Source organism: Thermobia domestica, chromosome 14 (genome assembly GCF_964235325.1).
Source record: "Thermobia domestica chromosome 14, izTheDome1.hap1.1, whole genome shotgun sequence".
NCBI classification, from domain to species: domain Eukaryota; kingdom Metazoa; phylum Arthropoda; class Insecta; order Zygentoma; family Lepismatidae; genus Thermobia; species Thermobia domestica.
In genome coordinates this window covers 11,305,790-11,329,113 of record NC_137467.1, presented here as the reverse complement: position 1 = coordinate 11,329,113, position 23,324 = coordinate 11,305,790, and the positions used below count along the sequence as shown (strand labels likewise).

Genomic DNA, 23,324 nt, shown 5'->3' with positions numbered 1-23,324 from the left:
GGCGCGGTGGCTCAGTGGTAGAGCGTTCACCTCTGGTGTTTGTTGGAGTCCCTGGTTCGATCCCAGCTCGCGCCGTGTGGACTTTGTGGTGGACAAACACCATGCTCATGGCTTTTCTCGGGGTTCTCCCGTTTCCTCCCACTTTTTCATTCATTTCTCATCTTCACCGTCTCCTTTAGCCTAACCGGTATAATCGTGGGACGTAAAACTTATAGATTTCATTTCATTTTTGTATTGTTAGTAGTTTCATTAAAAAAAAAAAGATCTAGTTTGAACTTCGTTGTTAATTTATATTATGTACAAAGTAACTAATAATTTCTTGCTACTTCTGACATCCATTGATCATGCGCTCACAGAGAGAAAACGTGAGCGACTGGGAGTTGTTCTGATTATCGACCTTCAGTAATACAGGCACGTTGCGCACATACAGTAGTCATAGTTCGTTCAGGGTCGAAGAGAAATGGAGATATCAAAACAGCCTGTTTGCATGTGTTTGTTGTATGACTTTAAAGTAGGCCTGTCAGTTGCCCTATCAAGTTGCCGCATATGCCAGGCATTTGGTGAGAATGTCGTGAACGAACGCATCGCCATGCATTGGTTCAACACCTCGCGGACCAAAACCTCGCCGCCCAAAACCTTGCGGCCCAAAATTTCGCGGGGCTGAAACCTCGCCGCCCAAAACTTCGCGGAGCAAAATCGCGCCAGGCCAAAACCTCACCTGTCCAAAACCTCGCTGCCTAAAACCTCGCCTGGCCAAAAACTCGCCTAGCCAAAACCTCGAATCTCAAAATCTCGCCTGGCCAAAACCTCGCGGTCCTGATCTTGGGACACAGAATCTCGCCTGGTCTAAACTACGCGGAATGTAATCTCTGCCTGGGAAGAAATGTCGCCAGTATAAAACGTCGTGACAACGATTTCTTCGATGTAGAATGCTCTATATATTGCTATATGTGTATATATATTTTGTAATAACACATAATTGCATTAAAATAATGAGAAGGAAAATTCTAACGCTTGCTTTGAAAATCTATCCTATATAAAAATGAAAATGACCATGTTTGTGACATCATACCTCTTGAGCCACCCGACCGATCTCAATGAAATTTCCAACATAGATGAGGTTTGGGCCTGGGATGTATTTTATTATTTTCTTTTTGACGGCACACCGAAGGGGAGAGATAATAAAAATAAATAAAACTTAATAACTCTTGAACCACGAGAACAATCTCAATCTAATTTAGACACAGATCAAGTTAGAGCCTCGGGTGGTTTTTATCATTTCTCTTTGACGGGAAGGAGGAGGGGAAGGGGGAGACATATAGAAATACATAAAAATGAAAGTGGCTGGCTGTGTTTGTGACCTAATAACTCTTGAACCACTCGATTGGTCTTGATCAAAGTTTCAACATATATGGGGTTTGAGCCTGGGATGGTTTTTATTTCACTTTGAGCATGACCTTAGGAAATCCTAACAAAATCTAATAATATTTATGAAAGTATGAAATAAGATCTGAGTTTTTACGTCCATCGATATATCTTGAAGGTTAAAGGAGATATAGATGATCAGAATGAAGGAAATGATGAAATGAAGAGTGGGAGAAAACGGGAATACCCAACAAAGACCACAATCACGATATTATGCATCATCATCATCATCATCATCATCAACAACAACAAGTGGGATAACCACACATTGTCGGCAGCCAACAAGGAACAAGGAGTGATAACTTGTTTGTCCTTGCTCCCTTGGCGCCTGAACACACTCATCTTTGATCGCTTGCTTAGGTGAGAGTCATAGTGAAGCATTTGATCATAGTGGTTGTAGGTTATAAAATGATAAGACCTACATAGTTATATTCTGTGAAATGTCGGTTTGATAGTGCATAAACTACAAGTTCTGTTTCGGTTATTTAATTTTTGTTACATTTATACAATATATCGGTCAACATACCATCATTACTCTTGATTTAATGTTAATTACAGCCTCAGAAATATCTGAATTTAATGTATTCATCGTATTAATCAATTTTTGTTCTGAGAATGAAAGGAACAGCGGCTTTCGAAAATATTTTCGCTGGGATAAATGCAATAGCACTAAAAGGTTAGTCATATCATTACGTAATAGATTTTATTTTAGAGAAATTAAATCAGTTTTCTGATGGTGTTTCATGTTTCAGGTTTCAGACTGGTGGCAGCATATTGGCAGGCAAACTTGCTCTTGAACACGACTGGGCCATCAATATTGGAGGAGGATTTCACCATTGCAGCAGGTCTAAAGGCGGAGGATTTTGTCCTTACGCTGATATCACATTGCTCATTCAGTTCCTTTTTAAGACTTACGAGAACGATGTTAAGAAAGCGATGATCGTGGATCTAGATGCTCATCAGGTAAAGTTATCTTTTTCTATCGTCCTTTATTTGTTGCCATCCGGACCAGGGGTGAAATAATAATTTATTCCTCGGACACCTTCATCTAGCGGTCCAGGGTTTAGTTCCCAGTAGGGACATTCGGTCGAAGAACTGTAATCGTTTTTTCAGACCAGTCATCCTGGGTGAGGTTTTCCTGGATTTTCCTCAATCACATCAGGCAAATGCTGGGATGGTACTTAAAATAATGATCTCAGGCCGCTTCCTTCCTTTCCCGGTCCCCGGGTAGTATGATCACCGAGGGACGTTATCCTCATATGTAACGGGTTTAAATTCATAAATATGGCCCCGCGTAGCGTAGTTGCTAACGCTTTCATCTTTGGTGTGAGCGGTCCCGGGTTTGATTTCCAGTGAGCACTTTCGGTCGTAAGAGCTTTTTCAGGTTAGTCATTCTGAGTGAAGTTTTCCTCATTCACACCAGGCAAATGCCGGGTTGGTACCTACCTCATAGGTCCCAGACCGCTTCCTTCCTTCCCTTTTTCCGGATAGTGTGCTCGCCGAGGGACGTCATCCCTCATAACGTGACGGACCAAGATGGTCATAGATGCCGAAAGCCCAGAAATCTAAATCCTAATCTTTTTTTAAGTGTTTTGACTTTTTGAAATCTTCATTTTTTGAGGTTTTGATTTTTGACGTAATTTACTTCCACATGAATTTACTCGTATTAAATTTTAGAGGTAAGTAGATGATAACGCAGCAAACAAACAGAGCTTTCGAAATGTCTCAGTATTCATTACCGAGCACTAACGTAATCAAGTGAAAAGATACTACATGTTTTGTTATAATGAATTTTTACAGAATATTTCCTTGAGCTACAACTTTTGTGATTTGTCAGCATTTTTTTATCTTGAAATTGTATCGGTGCGGTCGCCTTCTGTGCGAGCGGTCCCGGGTTGCCCATGGGGCCACTCGGTCGAAAAAGTGTAAAACGCTTTTTCAGGCCATCTACCCTGAATGATGTTTTCCTGGGTTTTCCTCATTCACACCAGGCAAATGCCGGGGTGGTACCTCACTTATAGGTCCCAGGCCGCTTCCTTCCTTCCCCTATCCTTTCTTCTTTCCCCTTTCCCCGGATAGTGTGCTCGCCGAGGGACGTCATCTCTCAAAACGTGACGGGCTATAAATGGTCTTAGATGCCGAAAGCCCAGGGATTTAAAATTCTAAATCTTGTATCGGTCGGGACGCTCGGTCGAAACAGTAGAAAAGGTTTTTCAAACCAGCCATCGTGAAATGAAGTTTTTCCTGATGGGTTTTCCTCATTCACAACGGACAAATGCCGGGATAGTATCTCACATAATAGTCCCAGGCCGTCACAGGAATGGCCACTTCCACATTCCTTTCTTCCTCGCCAATTTCCTGGGTAGGTGATCGCTGAGGGACGTCATCCCTCATAGCTGTCGAAAGCCCACAAATGTAATCTGAATCAAAATTCCATGTTAAGAGTCTTCATCCCGGCGAAATTAGTCACCTAGTAGCTTTCCCTTTTCAGCCGTTCAGAAACGCGAAAATAAATGCCAATTTTCAAAATGGCTCGAAATTGAAAGCAGATAAGTGAGTCGTGGTAACGGTTTCTCATGTAAAATGATATTGTCTAGGGCGCTCTTGTTCCACATTTCGATTATCTTTTATCTATTTGAAGATATCACATAATTAATGTAAAATTAGTGGTATTTTAATTTCGCCGGGATGAAGACTCTTAAGTCTACAGCAATATTATCATATGAAAAAAAAAAGAAAAGAATTGAATTGAATTTCAGTTTAGCGTCCCTTTTCAGCAGCGAGGCTATATGAGACGTGGACCTACTGATTAACGTGGAATCCGAACCACATGAGCTCCCGCCGGGAATCGAACCCGGGTCTCCCAAAAAAGAAAAGAAAATAAATGTCCAGAGAGACAGTGGCATAAGTAACTAACGGACTCGCATGTAAAAGGTAAAATAGGTATATAAAAATTATGATGAAAAGATGTTAAAATTCAATTTTCAGGTTTCATATTATCTCAAACTTTTTTCCCAATATTCTTCTGTACTCTTGTAACGTATATTTTCAGATCAATGCTTAAAGAGCCATTTAATTTACCGCGAACACTCTGTATAAAGACTGGAACAATAAACAAAAAAGGTTTGTCAATATTCAATAATATTCAGCTGAGAGTGAACTAAATTTTACTTTCTTGTTTGATAACAATGAAGACAAAGTCAGGCTGGACATAATACGAGGGGTGATCAGAAAGTAAGGTTACAAAGCCTGCAATGATACGTGTATATGTTATTTCCTACAACCAATACAGCCAACAGATAGACCATACATTAGGTTATTTTTCGACATAGTCTCCATATCGGTTGAGACACTTATCGCATCGTGGGGTGAGTTTGAAGATTCCCTCTTGGTAAAAGTCCTGTCCTTGTGTGGAACCCATTGGGAACAAACTTCCCGATACTGTAGAATATCGTGCACATTGTGACGAACGACATTCCCAATTCTTCCACCAGATGCCGTAACTGATCCTTCTGTTGTGTTCAATCAGCTCCTCCACGCGAGCTATGTTCAGATCTGTTGATGCCGTGCTGGGTCGGCCACCACATTCCACGTCGGTGACGTTTTCTCCACCAGCCGCAAACTGTCAACACCATTCTTCGACATGCTGACGGGACATTAGTCTCTCCATAAATCTCTACCCAGCTGCCGGTGAATTTCAGCCGCGGTTCGTGTTTCGCCCACAGAAATCGAATAACTGAGCGGATTTTTTTCGCGAGACTTGTTTTCCAAACGAATTGCGATTTGTATTTATCTGCAAAATTACCGCATACTCCTCATTCCTCTAAAACAGACGATCCCAGAAATATCGGTCTTGTAACCTTAGTTTGATCTTGCCTCGTAATAATAGTGTGCAATTTTTGTATATGAACAGTGGCTGACTAGGGAACATCCAGAGTCAAGGAAAGTTCTCTATATCTGTTTAAATTTGACATGTCTTCGTGAACGTAGGAAGAGGGGAGTCCCTTCTGACATTTTCGAGCGGAGAAGGGACATGCATTGTTAGTTACGCTACTACAAGGAGATCAGACATATATCAACAGATAGATCTCGCTGAGGTAAAAAAAATGACATTTATAAGCATAAATCCTCATGAGTAGTTTTTGAGATTTTATGTCGTTAAATCTGTGTCGTGTGTGGCCAACAATAACAGGCTCAAAAACGCGCCACTTATTAACCCCTTGCGCACCAGTAACATCCATGTGGATATCATAAAATACTCCGATGCAAAATACTAGTGACACCCATCAAAATGTCATTAAATACTTCGATGTAAAATACCAGTGACATCCATGAGAATGCCATAAAAATACTCCATTGTAAAATACCAGTGACATCCATGAGAATGTCATAAAATACTCTGATGCAAAATACTAGTGACACCCATCAGAATGTCATAAAATACTCCGATGCAAAATACCAGTGACATCCATGAAAATGTCATAAAATACTCCGATGTAAAATTCCAGTGACATCCATGAAAATGTCATAAAATACTCAGATGCAAAATACTAGTGACACCCATCAGAATGTCATAAAATACTCCGATGCAAAATACCAGTGACATTCATGAGAATGTCATAAAATACTCCGATGTAAAATTTCAGTGACATCCATGAGAATGTCATAAAATACTCCGATGTAAAATACCAGTGACATCCATGAGAATGTCATAAAATACTCAGATGTAAAATACCAGTGACATCCATGTGGATGTCATAAAATACTCCGATGTAAAATACCAGTGACATCCATGAGAATGTCATAAAATACTCCGATGTAAAATACCAGTGACATCCATGAAAATGTCATAAAATACTCAGATGTAAAATACCAGTGACATCCATGAGAATGTCATGAAGACGTATCCCTTATTAAGAGTCGTATTAATCCTTGGAGATGGTGAAAATGTTTAGTGGTGGCAAGGCAAGAGTGAGTTCTACTATTTCTCTTTAGGTGACAGCATCTTACTGACAGAAAAGACAAAAAATATGTTATCTCAGTAAATGGTAGGCCTAAGGGAGCATTGAATTATAATTTACATGTGTTTGTTTTGACGATAAACAATTATCAACTTCAAGATCGGAAAAGGAAACACTTTGACTTTGATCTCCGGTCAGTGTTGCCAACCTGAAACAGCATAAAATCCTTTCAGAACATCAAAATTTCCCTTATCCAGTTCAAATGTTCCACAATGCAAATAATTGTTTTTATCAGTAATGTGAATGCTTTCCTCACGCGTCCACAATAACTATGTCCTATATAAAGATTTAGACTGTCTTTTAACAGTAAAGGGAAACCTGGTACTGCAGCACGTATATAGGAAAATGACACCAGAAACGCAAGGGGTTAATGTGAACTCATACTAAAATTAATTGTTGAACTTCAGTTTTAAATACCTGCTCCCGCCAAGTGAACTTTGTGGTGGACAAACACCGTGTGCGTGGGTTTCCTCGGGGTTCTCCCGTTTCCTCCCACTTTCTTCATTCCACCATTTCATTCATTACTCATCATCACCGTCTCCTTTAGCCTAACCGGCATAACCGTCAGTTTTAAATATTTGTTTTTAGTTGTAGAACAACTATCAATAAAAAAGCTTAGTATTCACCGCAAGACCAAATGTTCGTCGAAGAAGTACTTTCGAAAATGTCTATTTCCATCCTTAGTTTGTAGTTCGAAACAGAAATTTTGGAAAATAGGCAAAAAAAAAAAAAAAGTAAAAAAGCCAGACTAAAACAAGTAGAAAATATGAAGTAAACCACTTCCCGTCAAAGGATGGTGGTGAATAAACATTTGTGCAACATTCCTTTGACGCGAAGTGGTTTACTTCGTATTTTTTACTCCTTTTAACCTGGCTGTTTACCAATCCATGTTTTTTTTTTTTTTTTTGCCCATTTTTAAATTTTCTTTTTCGAACTCTCAAGTTAAGGATGAAAAATAGTAATTTTCGAAATTGGTACTTCATTGAACATTTAGTCTCCCGTGAGTACTAAGCTTTTATTTATAATTGTTTCTAAATATAATCATCACTCACACTCACAATATCTTTTAATTGTTTTCAGTTGGACGTATTTCTTGTAAGTAGATTTACTGGGAAACCCAGAGATTGCAGTCTGATTACTTGCCTGTCTTTTTCTTTCTTCCAAAACGTAAAAATTTAAGAATCGTATTTCATATAATTTATTGATTACTGTTTTACTCAACAGGGTAATGGCTATGAAAGGGATTTCTACTACAACCAGAATGTATATATAATGGACATGTATAATAGTAAAATTTATCCGCAAGATCATCCTGCCAAAGAGAGCATCAGAAGACGCGTTGAATTGAAGCCTTACACGGATGACGATGTATACCTCTCTCAGGTTGAAGTGTAAGTAATATTTATTCTACATTCATGTTATTCTACGTACTGTACTTTTGAACAAATGCCCAGGGAAATTCACCTGGCCACTTGAGAATGGACATGTCAAAATTTACCAACAATATGCGCCATCTCCATGTTAGGAGAGTGAAAAAGAATTGTGAATTAAAGTTGGAAGCAACTCGGATGCCGGGTCGTCTGAAAATACTACGCAGAGTACCAAAGAAAGCTTGACCTAACGTTGCAGTATGACTGGCTGCGGAGGGATATTTAAAGCACGTGCGTATTACGTATAGAAATACCAAAGCTAGAAAGAATAAATTGTACATAATATTTGCTTCCATTTCACGTCTTCACCCTTTAAGTCTTTAAATTGTTATCGAGTACATTACATCTATATCGTACATATACGAAATAATGTCTTCTTTCTCACCTCAGCCATAGGTTGGTGGGCAACATGGAAATTTTAAAACGTTTCTTTCCCTTGGGAGAGCTGTTTATACTTTGATAGGGTCTCTCCTTCGTAACTGCATCTAGATATTCTATCCTTGGTCTTCCCCTTCCTGGTTTTCCTTCTGCCTTTCCCTCTTTCAGCACAGTGATCCAATCGGAGTGTCGAATAAGATGGTCAAGCATGCTGTTTCTTCTTTTTCCTATTATCTTCATGATCTGTTGTCCTCCATTAGCTTCCTTTAGTACATCTTCATTCCTTTTCCTTTCGGTGCATGATAGGCGCAGCATTCTGCGCCTACACCACATTTCAAATGCTTCCAGCTTAGATATTTCAGCTTTTCTCAATGTCGATGTCTCTGATCCGTAAAACGCCACGCTCCATACCAGAGTCTTAATAAATCGTTTGCGACACACCTCTTGATGTTAACAGTCCTCTTTTCCTATTGAATGCTTGTTTAGCCTGCGCTACTCTAGAACTTATGTCTTTTTCACTTTTCCGTCCGAGGATTTATACTTTCTAAATAGGGGAACGTCTTAATGTCTTCGATTTTCTCTCCATCTAACCACACGTTTGCTCCTTCTTGTCCTGCTCTTGTGCACTTTATCACTTTGGTTTTCTTCTTATTTATCTTCTTTTTTTTTTTTTTTTGTTTGTTTGTTTGTTTGTTTTAAGTTAGTCGTTCAAGTTTGAAAGTGTTTTCTGTGAGTCATCTTCGTTCTCTGCTATTAGTGCGCAGCAAACCTTATTGTGCTGAAAACGTGTCCATTTATTTTTCCGCCTTTTTCGTTTTCATCAAAGAATTCTTTCATAGCCTGCTCTATGCAGGGTGTTTCAAAATAACACCGACAATGTTTAGGAGTTGATTCCTGAGATCAAAATAACCCAAAAAGTATAGACCAACCTGGGTGCACAAATGCTTCCTTTCGGAGTTACAAGCTACCGAAAACATGAAAAAATGATCTTTGAAGGTCCATAGCTCCAAAAGTATGGAACTTACCATAGTCGGGTCAAGACTTCACTTAGGAACTAGTATGTACCCTATCCAAATATCCATGTTTCAGAATCCTGCGGTACTTTTGCAACAATTTTTATAGAGGTATTTTGGTTGCAGGCATATAATTTGAAGTACTCACCAACTACCTCTATAAAATTTGTTGCAGAAGTACTGATTTCTCTCTCAAATTGAGATAAAGAAGGCAGCAGTTCTTTGATATTAACAATTAATATATATGATAAACCGAAGAAATAATCGATTTTATATTACACCAATTGCTTTTTATATATGAATTCAATGTCACAAAAGAGAAAAAAAGAACGACTGGGGTCAGATTCGAACCCGGGTCTCTAGCTTACTGTGCTGATGCGTTAAATACTACACTATCCAGTCCGCTCCTTGGACAGTCATACAGTCTGTCATCTTGAAGTCGGTACTCAACTATTCAGAGGGACTCCTGTTGTGCGTGGACAACCTATATACTCTGTATAACATAGAATTCGTCATAGAATCTGTAAAGGAATTGGTGTGATATAAAATCGCTTATTTCCTCGACTTATCGCATCTATCTATTCTGTATATATATAAACGAAAGTAACTGTGTTTGTGACTTAATAAACTCTTGAACCACCCGACCGATCACGACTAAATTTTCATCATAGGTGAGGTTCGGGCCTAGGATGGTTTTTATCATTTCACTTTGACGATGCGATGGACTGACGAGAAAGGGGAGATATATAAAAATGATCGAAAAAATGACCGATATTAGTGTCGAATCCATAGTTTTCGGAGTCACTGAGATAAACAACAACACTTCCGATGCCGTTTAAATCCAAATTCAGGTCAATAGTAATATTTAATTTTTAAGACAAAAAAGCTTCGTCTGTCAGAGAGCGCTTCAGTAATAGTAAAAAGTGTCTGACCAACGCAATATATTACGAATTTTTCTTATTTTAATCCAGCAAAGTGGGTAATTGACGCTAGTATAGTAGAAATTCAACCGTCACAGGTATTCTGTAATGTAGATAATTGGGAATTCATTCATTTATATATATATATATATATATATATATATATATATATATATATATATTTCTAAATTAGAATACAGCTCACTCTGTCTTTTACCTTCTACGTGCCTCATTGTCCATGCCAACCAAGGCTACTTTACTTTCTTCGCTGTGCTCCTTCTTGGCGGGATGCTGATCTTCTAAAATGCTATGACAACACCTTGAAAACCGGTCTAGAATCTATCCTGAATTGTTCACTCAACAATAACTCTTGGTTGCAGGCCTCCCTCCCTGTTAACCACGGAGGTCTCGGCATTTGCCGCGCCATGAACCTGGCTATTTCATCCTTTTTGTCTTCATTCTATGGCGCTAAGCCATTGATCGAGACCATTCTCCAACAAGATCTTAGCCTAGTATCGGATTCGGATGTCAACGATACCATTGCTAAGTGGTCATCTATAGTGGGATCAGATCCCCCTGATCTTGATAAGAGAGGACTACAATCCTCTTGGGACGATCCTCTTATAAATCATCACTTTTCAGCTCTACTTCAGTCATCCGATAACCCAGAAGATTAGGCTAGACTCTTAGCTACATCATCTCCAGAAGCAGGCACTTGGCTCCATGCTATCTCGTCACCTTCTTTAGGATTACATCTTCCCAATGACAGTTTTCGAATTGCCAGTGCACTGCGTTTGGGAGCAGATGTTTGCGAGCAACACAGATGTCCTGCCTGTAGAAGTGTCGTAAACAAGAAGGGCCTTCATGGACTCTCCTGTGCCAATAGTGCGGGCAGACATTCACGCCACTCCAGCGTCAACGACATTATCATGAGGGCACTAATTTCAGCAGGCATTTTTTCTATATGCGAACCGTTGGGATGCAGTCGTGCAGACGGCAAGAGGTCAGATGGTATGACCCTAATACTGTGGAAGAAAGGTAAAGCACTTCTATGGGATTTTACTTGTTCCGACACTTTCGCCCCTTCAAATCTACATTCTTTTTCAGCACAAGTTGGGAACGTGGCTGCTCGCCGGGAAACAGAAAAACGCAAGAAGTACAGCAATTTACTCGACAAATATCAATTTGTCGTTATAGCTATCGAATCAGGTGGTTCATGGGGTCCCGAAGGCCTTAACTTTATACAAGAAGTCGGTCACCGCATTTATTTATCGTCAGGAGACGCTAGAGCAACCTCTTTTCTACTGCAACGCATCAGTATGGCAGTACAAAGAGGGAACGTTGCATCAGTTTTGGGAACGCTACCCTCTGGTAAGGAGATCTTTTTTCTGTAATCATCTCGGCGAAAGTTTGAAAGTGCTGTTGCAAAGCTTATCACAATAATGTATAGTATTTGATAATTAGATTTTTGTTAAAGTGTGTGTACAGATACTAACTAGTGTACTGCATGTATGATGCAAAATATGTGTGACCAGAGTAAGTTATTATGCATGACATGACGGTGATTTGGGGGCTGTAATCTGAGGTATTACATTAATGCAACTAGCTTTCCAAACAAGATACTCTGAAATGGATATATTAATAATATCGGGATGTGCCATATGCTTAATATGTATATGTGGCTATAGATATGTAATGTTACATCTATTTGGAATATTACATAATATACGTGTTATATATACGTATATATATCTTTATCTTTTAACTGTCTAAAAATCCTGAATTTTATTTATAACGAAAAACTATTATATTAAGATAATCTGTAAGTGTTTGTTACGTTTTTGTTGCAGGAATATGCAAGAAGCTCTTACTGAATTCACCCCAGACATTATAGTTTATAACGCAGGGACCGATGTTTTAGAAGGAGATTGTCTGGGACTTATGTCTATTACTGCGCAGGTATGATTCTTAATTAAGATGCATTTTGGGAAGAGTAGGATCACTTTCTGGAAAAAAATAATTTATTCAGATTTTCAGTGGTCTATTAGTGGCCTTATTTTTATTTTTTTATTTTTAAATGCAGAATTGGTATAAATATTTCTCTGTTTAGTAGCCAGGTATGCACAAAATGCTGTTTTTCTTCTTATCTTAGTGTATGTCTAAGTGTTCCTTCATTATCTCGAAATAAATGTTAAAGTCAGGAGCAGTGACTAAAAAGGCGGAAATTATGACAGAATAACATTACTCCGTATGCTTTCAAATTTCCGTAAGAAAAATGCCAGCTCAGTGTTTTCATGCCATTAGGTGTATTACTTACAAGTGCTTAGTTGTCAATAAATACTCAGTAGTCCCAATTGGATATGCTGTAGGTTCAGTTCTGAAAAGCATTGTTAAACTCAAATAAATAACCCTGCGTACTTGTCGATACATTATAACATAACGAATTGGTCATCTATTGATGTTTCGCAGTCAATTTCTCTTCCAATACTTCAAATGCTATATTCGGGCACTCCCCATCAGGGACAAGCAGAGGTTCAAATCTTTTTCTCAAATAAGATCTCCATTTTATATATATATATATTTTTAATCAACAGTGGAAATTTAATAACAATTACATAAATTCTATCAGTACTAGTGGTCACTTGGCGTTCCCAATAATAGTGTTGCCTTCTACAGGGTGATTCTTTTGAAACTCACGGATTTCATTTGGGTCTAGAATTTCTAACTGAAGTCAGATTTTCATGCGGTTTGTGACAAATGATCAAGGAAGGATAAGAGATTTATAGGACTATGTTTACTGGTTTAAATTCATCGGGTTAATATCGATTACGCCTCAAGAAAAACAGCAAATTTTCTGTGTACTTACAATTTCCAGTGTACCTTACAACTGGTTGAGTTGATATTGAGTTTTACGTCCCGTTCAGCAGCGAGGCTATATGAGGCGTGGACCTACTGATTAACGTGGAATCCGAACCACATGAGCTCCCGCCGGGAATCGAACCCGGGTCTCCCACGCCAAAGGCGCGTACGCTAACCGCTTAGCCACGAAGGAGCTCTACCTTACAATTGAAATGAAGTGCGGTGTGGTGTGGAGATTTGAGTTTTCTTCGTTGGATGGCATCCTTGCCAAGGTCAATAAGAAACAGGAAACTGGGCTGGTTGTATTGGGAATTGTGCTGTGCAATTCTGTACTACGGTGTGAGTATGATCAGCGCACAGAGAAAATAGTGTACTTTTTGGTGCAAGATGAGTTTATCGTTAGAAGCTTTTGGTAAACGGAATCTGTTGTTGCTATGCAAAGGGCATTCAGAAACAAATTTGTCTCACATTCTTGCCCAGACAGGAACATAATGTGGTCGCTAGTAAATAAATTGGAAGAAACAAGATCGGTTCTGAGTGAGACAGGGAAGCATCGGATCCCGCAGACGGGTGTTGTGAAAGATGTCAGTTATCGACTCCTTAGGTCACCCAAAAAATCTCTCCTTCGTTTGTGGCAAGAAACCGGCTATAGCTATTCAACATGTGATTTATGTGCGTTACCACTAACACTTACTTTGTATTCTCACTAACACTTAATTTGATTTCTGCAGTTTCGCTTCAAAAATCCAAAACCTCATTCTAATTGTAAGGTACACCGGCGAAAATTCGCTGTTTTTCTTGAGGCATGATCGATATTATCCCGGATGAATTTAAACCAGTAAACATAGTCCTATAAATTTCTCATCCTTCCTTGATCATTTGCCACAAACCGCATGAAAATCGGATTTCAGTTATAAATTCTAGACCCAAATGAAATCCGTGTTTTTTTAAAAAAAATCACCCTGTATTATCTTACAATGTTCAAGAGGGCATGGTGGCTTAGTGGTAGAGAGCTTACTTCTGGTGCGTGGGTTCGATTCCCGGCCAAATAAAAGTTGTGGTGGACAACATCGTGTGTGTGGGTTTTCTCAGAATACTCCCTTTTCCTCCCACTTTCTCATTCCACCAATTCTTTCATCATTCATTTGCCTTAATCATAGTCCTACTCAGCATAAAGGGCATAATCGTGGGACGTTAAACTTAAAGATTTACAATATACAACAATTTTCAAATATATTAGTGGTCTGATCAACCTACTAACATTTTTTTTTTTTTTTGCGTTTTTTTCTATATTGTAATGTACCACGTGCTTCTGTGTACAAACAATGTTATATACAAACATCAGCACATGTATTTACGTCGGAGTACTACGCACCACGTGAGATTACTACAAGAAGCGGACGGCGGACCACCAGTACCTCCTACAAGTCACATGACGACATGACAACTGCAGCGCCACCGCAGCCGGGACGCCTATGTATTGGACAACAACCAGTGGGCAGGGACCAGTTTTCTGGTCTCCCACCTCCTGCTTGCCTGGAGCACTAGGAGAACCCGACCTCAAAGCCTCTAGTCTCCTGCGGGACTCTTGGCTGTTCCTTCCCTCCTGGCTTAGCCTGTATCGGGGCTTTGCGGGACTTTTTATCCCCCATCATTGCTTGCTGCGGAGCGTTGGGAATTCTTATGCCACTCTGTTTAGCTCTGTAGATATCCTGTCACCGACCTAATTTCTACCTCACAATAGAAAGAAGTGTATTAAAGTAATTTCTGGAAATACTATTGTTATTGGAGAATTTTTATAAATAAAAATTCCGGACTCTGATTTCATTAATCTAGCTCTACCTACCAGAAATTTTACAATATCCATTTGTTGATCGACCTGGAATATATAAAAGACGCATATAGAAAACTGTATTCGTAGGTTGATTAATGCACTAATCTTTGTACATAATATTAAAAAAATATGTATATAGTAAGATAATAGAGGAAGTGAACAGTTTTACTGGAAACGGGAAGTGACCACTAGAACTGGTAAAATTTATGTAATTGTTCTTAATTTCCACTTAAGAAAGAACTGAGCCCTATGTTTGTAACTGAGGAGGAGTGCCAGAGGGTTTTATTACTCGAGATATTGGAAGAAAAATTGACTAGGAACATGAATAGTTCTGCATACCTCTAATACTTATAGCACAGAAGAATGTAACAGTATATATAATTTTCCATTTAGATGGCTTGCAAGGTGTTAATATATATATGTTTTTGTTAGGAAGGGAAACTGCACGAAGTGTTACTGTGTTCTTACACTGAGTAATCAGTGCAAACGAAATATTATTTTAATTGTCTCAAGTAAATGATGTGTTACATACATTGATTTGGAATGTAGTCTCAATTTCGATGGAAGGTAGAGTTTATTCTGGATGAAAGATAAGAGACGCGTTAATAGTACAGTGAGTGTACAAAGTTTTCATACAGGCAATATTTTTGTAAAGAACGAGTATATTTTGTATACTTTGTTCCGCTTCCATGATATGTAGATCCAACTCACTGGGCGACTAGAAAAATCCTACTTTAATCTGATTCAGCATGGGACTACCTTGACAAACAGATTAGAAAACGACCGCTTCCAAATAAACAAGACTTACAACATGCTCTGCAAGAGGAATGGCAGCAAATTCCCTCATTAACGGCCAAGGATTTGGTAACGTCAATGCCAAAGCGTATTAAAGCTATTATAGCAGCAAAAGGAAATCCTATGAAGTACTAAAATGGCACAATGTGACGAAAACAAAAACACTAAATGAAATGAATGAATACTTCTTGTTGATTGATATTTCTCTCTTTTCAATACCTTTTTTTGGATTTTCTGCACGAATATTGGCTTCTTTACTACAATCTCAATTTGTTTTACATTGGTATATTTTTGTGGTATGTTTCCTACACTTGAAGAAATAAAATACAAGGTTTCAGTTCAACTGGTGTTTGTTCATCGTGATGTGTTACATGTCCATTTTCCGAGGTGTATAAATACTTTTTACATTCACTGTACACAATTACTCTCCAACAATAAGATACTTAATGTGATGTGTAATCTCAGATTAATAAAAAAATAACTCTGAATTAATGTGTACCTAATTTCTGCGCGTACAATAAAAAGACGTAAGCAGTTTAGTAGCAAATAAAATAAATCTAGAACTACCTGAATAGCAGATAAGATAAAATAAGATAATTCTTTTCTTTTTACACTTCTCTAGGGAATAATTCGGAGAGATGAAATAGTCTTCACCATAGCCAAACAGCATAATATCCCAATCGTAATGCTGACCAGTGGAGGATATCAGAAGAAAACTGCCAAAATCATTGCAGACTCCATCCTGAATTTACGCGACAAACAGCTGATTTCAAGGCCAATGATCACAGAAGTACCAACTGACGTCACCAAAGTGCTTTAAGATTTTCATCCACTTCAGTCATTTTGAATCATACTGATGGATGAAGGTGTGTTTTAAAACAAAACATACACCGAAATGAGTATTTGTTTTTCCTTGTTAGATGTTTTTCTCAGTGTTGTTCCGGCAGGTGAATCAGAAAGCATTGCTTGTGCCTTTGTCCCCAAGACCAGTTTGAATAGTTTTATCAAAGATTTTTTTAAGGAGAAAAGCATACATACGGTACTTACTTACTTTGTTTTGTAAATATATATATAAATATTGTATACGTTTTTATATATATATATTTTGCATTCTTTTATAACTAATATTTCAGCTGTACTCATTATTTCTTATTGAAAAATATATCTGTGTATCAAAGAAACTGCGGTGCTTTTGAGGTTATGCATTTTAAGATATATTACAAGCTAAACCTCTTGTAACTATTTAAAAAAAAGTTTTGTAATAACGAATGTTTATATTTGGTTACTTAAGGGAAACGGCACCGACCAATCCTTTTGGATCTTGGAATTACCGGTACCGATTAATAAGAACTAAGACATTAGATTCAAATAAAATAAGATGTGATCAGCAAGAGTGGACAGTCATTCGAAAAGAAAAGTCGTTTGAAAGGGCTGCGGTGGCCCAGTAATAGAGCTTTCACCTCTGGTGCATGGAGTTCTTGGTTCGATCCCAGCTCGCGCCAAATGGGCTTTGTGATGAACAAACACCGTGTGCGTGGGTTTTCTCGAGGTTCTATCGTTTCCCCCCACTTTCTTCATTTCTCATCATCACCATCTCCTTTAGCCTAGCCGGCATAAGCGTGGGGCGTAAACCTTAAAGATTTCATTTCAAAAATAATTTGCTGCACAGTACTCCAACCCCATTATAAATTCCCGCTTCTCTTGAGATCAACGAAGGCAGTCAGTTCTAGGTCTGGTCGGAAAGAAGATAGGTGACCGTTCGTTTTCACCAGATAGTGTTGGCATTACTGCGTCCACCTAGCGTCGTGAGGACAATTGGGGAGCTACTTGAAAGAAACATATAGCGAATTCCGGGCTAGAAAGCCAGCATTAAAGTCACGGGGAACCGATATGTTCACCACACATGACCTGAAAGGCGTAAGTGTCACAAGCCGGCTGGTAGGCTCTGCCGTCTAAGGGGTGTTGCGCTAGGAATTTAGTTTTTACTCCAATGTACTCACATGATGTAAAATTGGAAGAAAACCTATAGCTAGAGACACGATTTTGTGGTAAATAAGAATTCGTAGTTTCGTTATAAAAATATACGTAAAGCGGGATAAAATCGGTGAATAAAAATTCAATGTAAGAACACTATTTTCTTTGGTAATTACAATTAGTTACCTTTTATTTCACCTTAATTTCCACTCATCAATCATCATGACATGAACTGATGCATGATTATATTAAACAATATTTGAGTTTTAAAAAAATAACACTAACATCCCCATTGAATAAAAGTATCATTTAAAGAAAGAAAAAAAAAACATACACACAGAGAACATTAATAGAAAACAATAATGGTAAAACAATAATAGAGTGCTCATCTAACATACCCCGTAGACAAATGACGAACTAGTACTCCCGGTGAAGTATGCGGAAGGGAGAAATAATGGTAATGAATAAATCGTAAAAGCGTCGAAAAATTGTCACTTTTGCGTAAATTTCGTGGAATATCAAGATTTGTTGCAAATTCGCTAATTCGATAGAATTTCGCGTTTAATCGCGAGCGTTGTATGGCCTAACAAGTAATGCAAAAGATATATTTTTAGGTACTCAACAATTTCATGCAAAACTGACACATTTCGCATTTTCGCGTGTCACCAAAAAATCGTGTCTCTACCTATAACTCATGCCATCTTGAAATCCGATATATTGGATTCAGCACGTGTTTTTCTTTATTAATTTAATATACCCATATTTCCAGTTTTCAATGAATGAGTTAAGTAATTTCGTCACTTCCGGTAACATCAAAAGTGAAAGATTCCAAAAGTTGTATTTTCGGTTCCTAAGAAAGCGAAGGCTGATGAATAATTCAAATTTATTTTCATGCAACACTTTTCCTTGCCTCTGATTTACGACTATTCATTCTTTAAAGTTGCTTGTTTCGGAATTTTAAATAAAAATTACAGTTTTTCCTCTTATTATAGGTCAAACAGAACAGAATCACTATAAATTTCATGTCTAGCACCCCGCCCGAAACAAATATCAAAAGTGCTGGAAGAAATATGTTATTCTTGACTTATTTTAAGTAGATATTCCAGACTGTGTTTTATAGATATTCCAGACTGTTTTATAGATATTCCAGACGTGATTACCAAAAATAAGAAACCGGAACAGGAATTGTTTAATTTCAAAACTCACTATATAATGAGTGAAGGATCCTTCGTTGCCAGAAATAATAGTAAAAGTCTCATCCAGTATCGTGATTTCCGGACTCAGTGCCGTTTCCTTATTAGGTTTCCAAAAGTTTATGTATAAAATAAAAAGTATTAAAAGATTGCAACTATTTGTCATACAAGAATCAATGCTTCTAGCGATTTTTGTTGTTGTTATTTTTTTTATAGAATTTATATTTGAGTGTGTGTGTGTGTGTGTAATATCAATATTTTCGATGTTCTTATGATGATAGTACGGGAAACATCATACACGATAATACGTTCCTAAAAATAAGTATTTGCTAGTTTAATTTCCTGTATTTGTACGAAGATATCTTAGGTACCTTGCCATTCTTGGTAGGTCACTTACTGAAAACCGAGAATCTTGCTTGCACCACGATCCTTAGTCAACTCTTCGTCTTCACATAGGAATATTCTGTTTTAATATCTTAATACAGTGCATCAACTGTAGCCTTTTTTCTCTTTCCCAGCCACCGTATCTTCTAACATGTTCTTCAGTATACAATTGGCACGGTGGCTCAGTGATAGAGCGTTTACCTCTAGTGCGTGGGGTCCCTGGTTGGATCCCAGCTCGCGCCAAGTGAACTTTGTGGTGGTCAAACACCATATGCGTGGGTTTCCTCCCACTTTCTTCATTCCACCATTTCATTCATTTCTCATCATTACCGTCTCCTTTAGCCTAGCCGGCATAAACGTGGGACGTAAAACTACGAAGATTTCATTTCACTTTCCCAGCCGTTGTTACGGGTCAGTTATGTTATAGATCAGACTAACAACAATGTAATATTATAGTTTTTTTAAGGTTATATGTACATAAATATAATTCAACATATAAAAATATAATACTTAAGACGGAAAACCCTATCATTTTTGTGAATCAGCATTCTTCCGTCGTATCAACAAACGATGTTCTCGTTACAGAAAAAAGAAATTAAAAAGAAAAGCTAAATGTTAAATACTACAAAGCTCTCTAGCACGCTAGTCGCAAATAATTTGTGTTCTTAATATATACTAATGCACGCAAAAAAACCTAATCACACTGAAATATTGTTTCTCGTGAGAGCAGCGAAGTTAAACAGTGCCGAGCCGGTCAGATGGTTGACCATTTTACTTCTCAGATAGTGCTGGCATTGCGATGTTCACTTAATGTCGTTTGCTACTTGAAAGCAAGAACTCTGGTCTAGGAAGCCAGCAGTGGCGCCGCGTAGCATAGTCGCTAACGTTCTAGTCTGGTGCGAGCGGTCCCGGGTTCGATTCCCGGTGGGGACACTCGGTTGGAAAATATATAAAAGCTTTTTCAGGCTAGTCATCCTGAGTGAGGTTTTCCTGGCCTTCCCTTATTCACACCAGGCAAATGCCGAGATGGTACATAATATATAAGTCTCAGGCCCCTTTCCCTTCCTTGAATAGCGTGATCGCCGAGAGAGGTCATCCCTCATACGTGTCGGGCTAACATGGCCATAGATATCGAAAGCCCAGAAATCTTAATTTCTAATCCTAATCCTAGTGACGGTCTAACATGGCCATAGGTACCGAAAGCCCAGAAATCTAATTCCTAATCCTAATCCTAGTGACGGTCTAACATGGCCATAGATGCCGAAAGCCCAGAAATCTAACTCCTAATCGTAATCCTAGAAAGCCAGTATTAAATATGCTGACGACATATCACTCCAAAAAAGATCTGAGTGACACGAACGACTTAAGGGCTTTTGCGCCAGAAGTTAATACTTTCTTCCTCCGAGAAAGAAAACAAAAGTAAATCTTTTGATTTCAGGGTAGAAGAGAATATGGGCTAACCCTCTGTATCTCTGACGACGATAGTCCACTGAGCAACAATTTATCCAGAATTTTCTAGTTAGGTGTGTGTGTGTGTATGTGTAAATTACGTAATAAAGTAGGCATTTTCCCGCACGGACAGGCTTTCCGCCATACAATAAGGGAGAGAAGTGCTTCAAAAAATTGAGAAGGTGTTAGGGATATGTTGATAAATTATGGCTATCCAATATGTATAAGCAGGGGCGCGCGGTGGCTCCGTGGTAGAGCGTTCACCTCCTGTGCTTGGGGTCCCTGGTTCGATTCCAGCCCGCACCGTGTGGACTTTGTGGTGGACAAACACTGTGCTCGTGGGTTTTCTCGGGGTTCTCCCGATTCCTCCCACTTTCGTCATTCCAGCATTTCATTCATTTTCATTATCTAAGTAGCCTACGATCTTCACTCCTCAAGACCAAACGACTAAATGACAAATTGGGAACAAAGCTGAGGTAATTCACTTCTTTTCCCTAAGCAAAGGAAGGGTTTCCTCCGTTAGAGGGTGGGGCCGAAGTATGTTTCGCGTATTTTCCGACGGCACACTTGAGATAGACAGGCTGTACTCCTTATTATGTTATTTTCTGAGCAATCCTATAAAATAATGCAGAATATTACTCATATCTCCCCTCCTAACACCCACATAATCAATAACACCACGTAAATGCAACAACAGTGACTTATCAGACATAATAGCTAGTTTTCTCTCAAGTAAGAGGTAAACTCGATATTATATAGTTTTGTTACTTTTTTTGTACAAATTCTTCAATAGAAGCAGTGATTCTTGTGACTTGTTGGTGTGTATGTATACCTAGGTACATATATACATGTTAACATATGTACGCAATATACGATATTCATACATTATGTTTGATGTTATTTATATATATGTGTGTAGAAGATATAGTTGATGTGTAAAGACAATTAAAATCTGAAGAAACGGTTCATTGTAGTTTCAATTTATTCAGTATTCTTTCCAGCCTGTCTGCTCATGTGTCCTTCCAAACTTCATATATTTACCCTGGCTGTCCAGTGTCTGTCCGAACTTTCATATATTTACCTTACCTGCCCATGTGTCCGTCCAAACTCATATGATATATACCCTCTCTGTTCATATGTTCGTTCAAACTCATTTATATATTTACTCAGTATGTCCATGTGTCCATCCAAACTTCTTTATATATTTACCCAGTCTGTCCATGTGCCCGTCCAAACTTCTTTATATATTTACCCAGTCTGTCCATGTGCCCGTCCAAACTTCTTTATATATTTACCCAGTCTGTCCATGGGCCCGTCCAAACTCCTTTATATATTTATCCTGTCTGTTCATATGTTTGTCGAACTCCTTTATATATTTATCCTGTCTGTTCATGTGTCCGTCCAAACTTCTATATTTACCCAGTCTGTCCATGTGTCCGTCCAAACTCCTTTATATATTTACCCAGTCTGTCCATGTGTCCGTCCAAACTCCTTTATATATTTACCCAGTCTGTCCATGTGTCCGTCCAAACTCCTTTATATATTTACCCAGTCTGTTCATGTGTCCGTCCAAACTCCTTTATATATTTACCCAGTCTGTCCATGTGTCCGTCCAAACTCCTTTATATATTTATCCTGTCTGTTCATATGTTTGTCGAACTCCTTTATATATTTATCCTGTCTGTTCATGTGTCCGTCCAAACTTCTATATTTACCCAGTCTGTCCATGTGTCCGTCCAAACTCCTTTATATATTTACCCAGTCTGTCCATGTGTCCGTCCAAACTCCTTTATATATTTACCCAGTCTGTCCATGTGTCCGTCCAAACTCCTTTATATATTTACCCAGTCTGTTCATGTGTCCGTCCAAACTCCTTTATATATTTACCCAGTCTGTCCATGTGTCCGTCCAAACTCCTTTATATATTTACCCTGTCTGTCCCTTCGGGAGAAAAAAATCTGAAGAATTACTTGATGGATCACTGTCAATTTTGAGCAAGATGTAAAGGTTCAAAAGTAAGAAATCTAGTTCGTTGACAGAGGTGATCTTTCAAACCGGAAGTGGTAGGAATCAACCATTTCCTGTTTTAACATTGATCACTATAGAACAAAAACGGTAATCTATATAGCAAAGAGCAGTTTCCAGCAATCGATTAAGCGTTCCGAGAATACATTTAACCTCCATCCTTAACTCTTTACTAAAACCGGATGTGATGGAAATCCACTATAACTTCCGGTTTCAATATTGATCTACATATAACAAAAAGTAAAAGCGACATGCAGTTTTTTCTAAATCGATGTATCGTTCTAAGAATAAGTACTATCTTCTCTCTTAACACACTATTCAAACCGAAAGTGCAAAAATCAACTACTTTTTGTTTTAATGTTGATCGCTAGAGTAAAAACGATACTAGATAGCGGTTTTCAGCACTCAATTAAGCGTCCCAACAACATATTCCATCCAAGGGGGGCGATCCCCCCAGAAGAGGAAACTTTCTTGTTTTATATACATAAATAAATTCCGTTCTAGAGTTTGGAGCCCTTAAAAGTAGCATTATGACAACCCACCGCCCCCGCCCCAGAAGTCGGTCCTGGATCCGCCCCTGATTCCATCTTCAGTCTAATCTGTTTACTAAAACCGGAAGTGGTA

General features: G+C 38.4%; 1 protein-coding gene across 2 annotated transcripts in view; it reads left to right on the top strand.

Annotated features, from left to right (window-relative positions):
• The window catches only part of HDAC11 (Histone deacetylase 11), a 45,500-nt gene extending 23,859 nt beyond the window's left edge, over window positions 1-21,641 (top strand). For both annotated transcript variants that reach the window (XM_081737703.1, XM_081737702.1), the window contains exons 6-9: window positions 2,178-2,388; window positions 7,671-7,837; window positions 12,038-12,146; window positions 16,298-21,641. In XM_081737703.1, the coding sequence (XP_081593829.1) occupies window positions 2,178-2,388; window positions 7,671-7,837; window positions 12,038-12,146; window positions 16,298-16,495 (685 nt within the window). In that variant the 3' untranslated portion in view covers window positions 16,496-21,641. The remainder of the gene's footprint in view (window positions 1-2,177; window positions 2,389-7,670; window positions 7,838-12,037; window positions 12,147-16,297) is intronic.
• The last annotated feature ends 1,683 nt before the right edge of the window (window positions 21,642-23,324 follow it).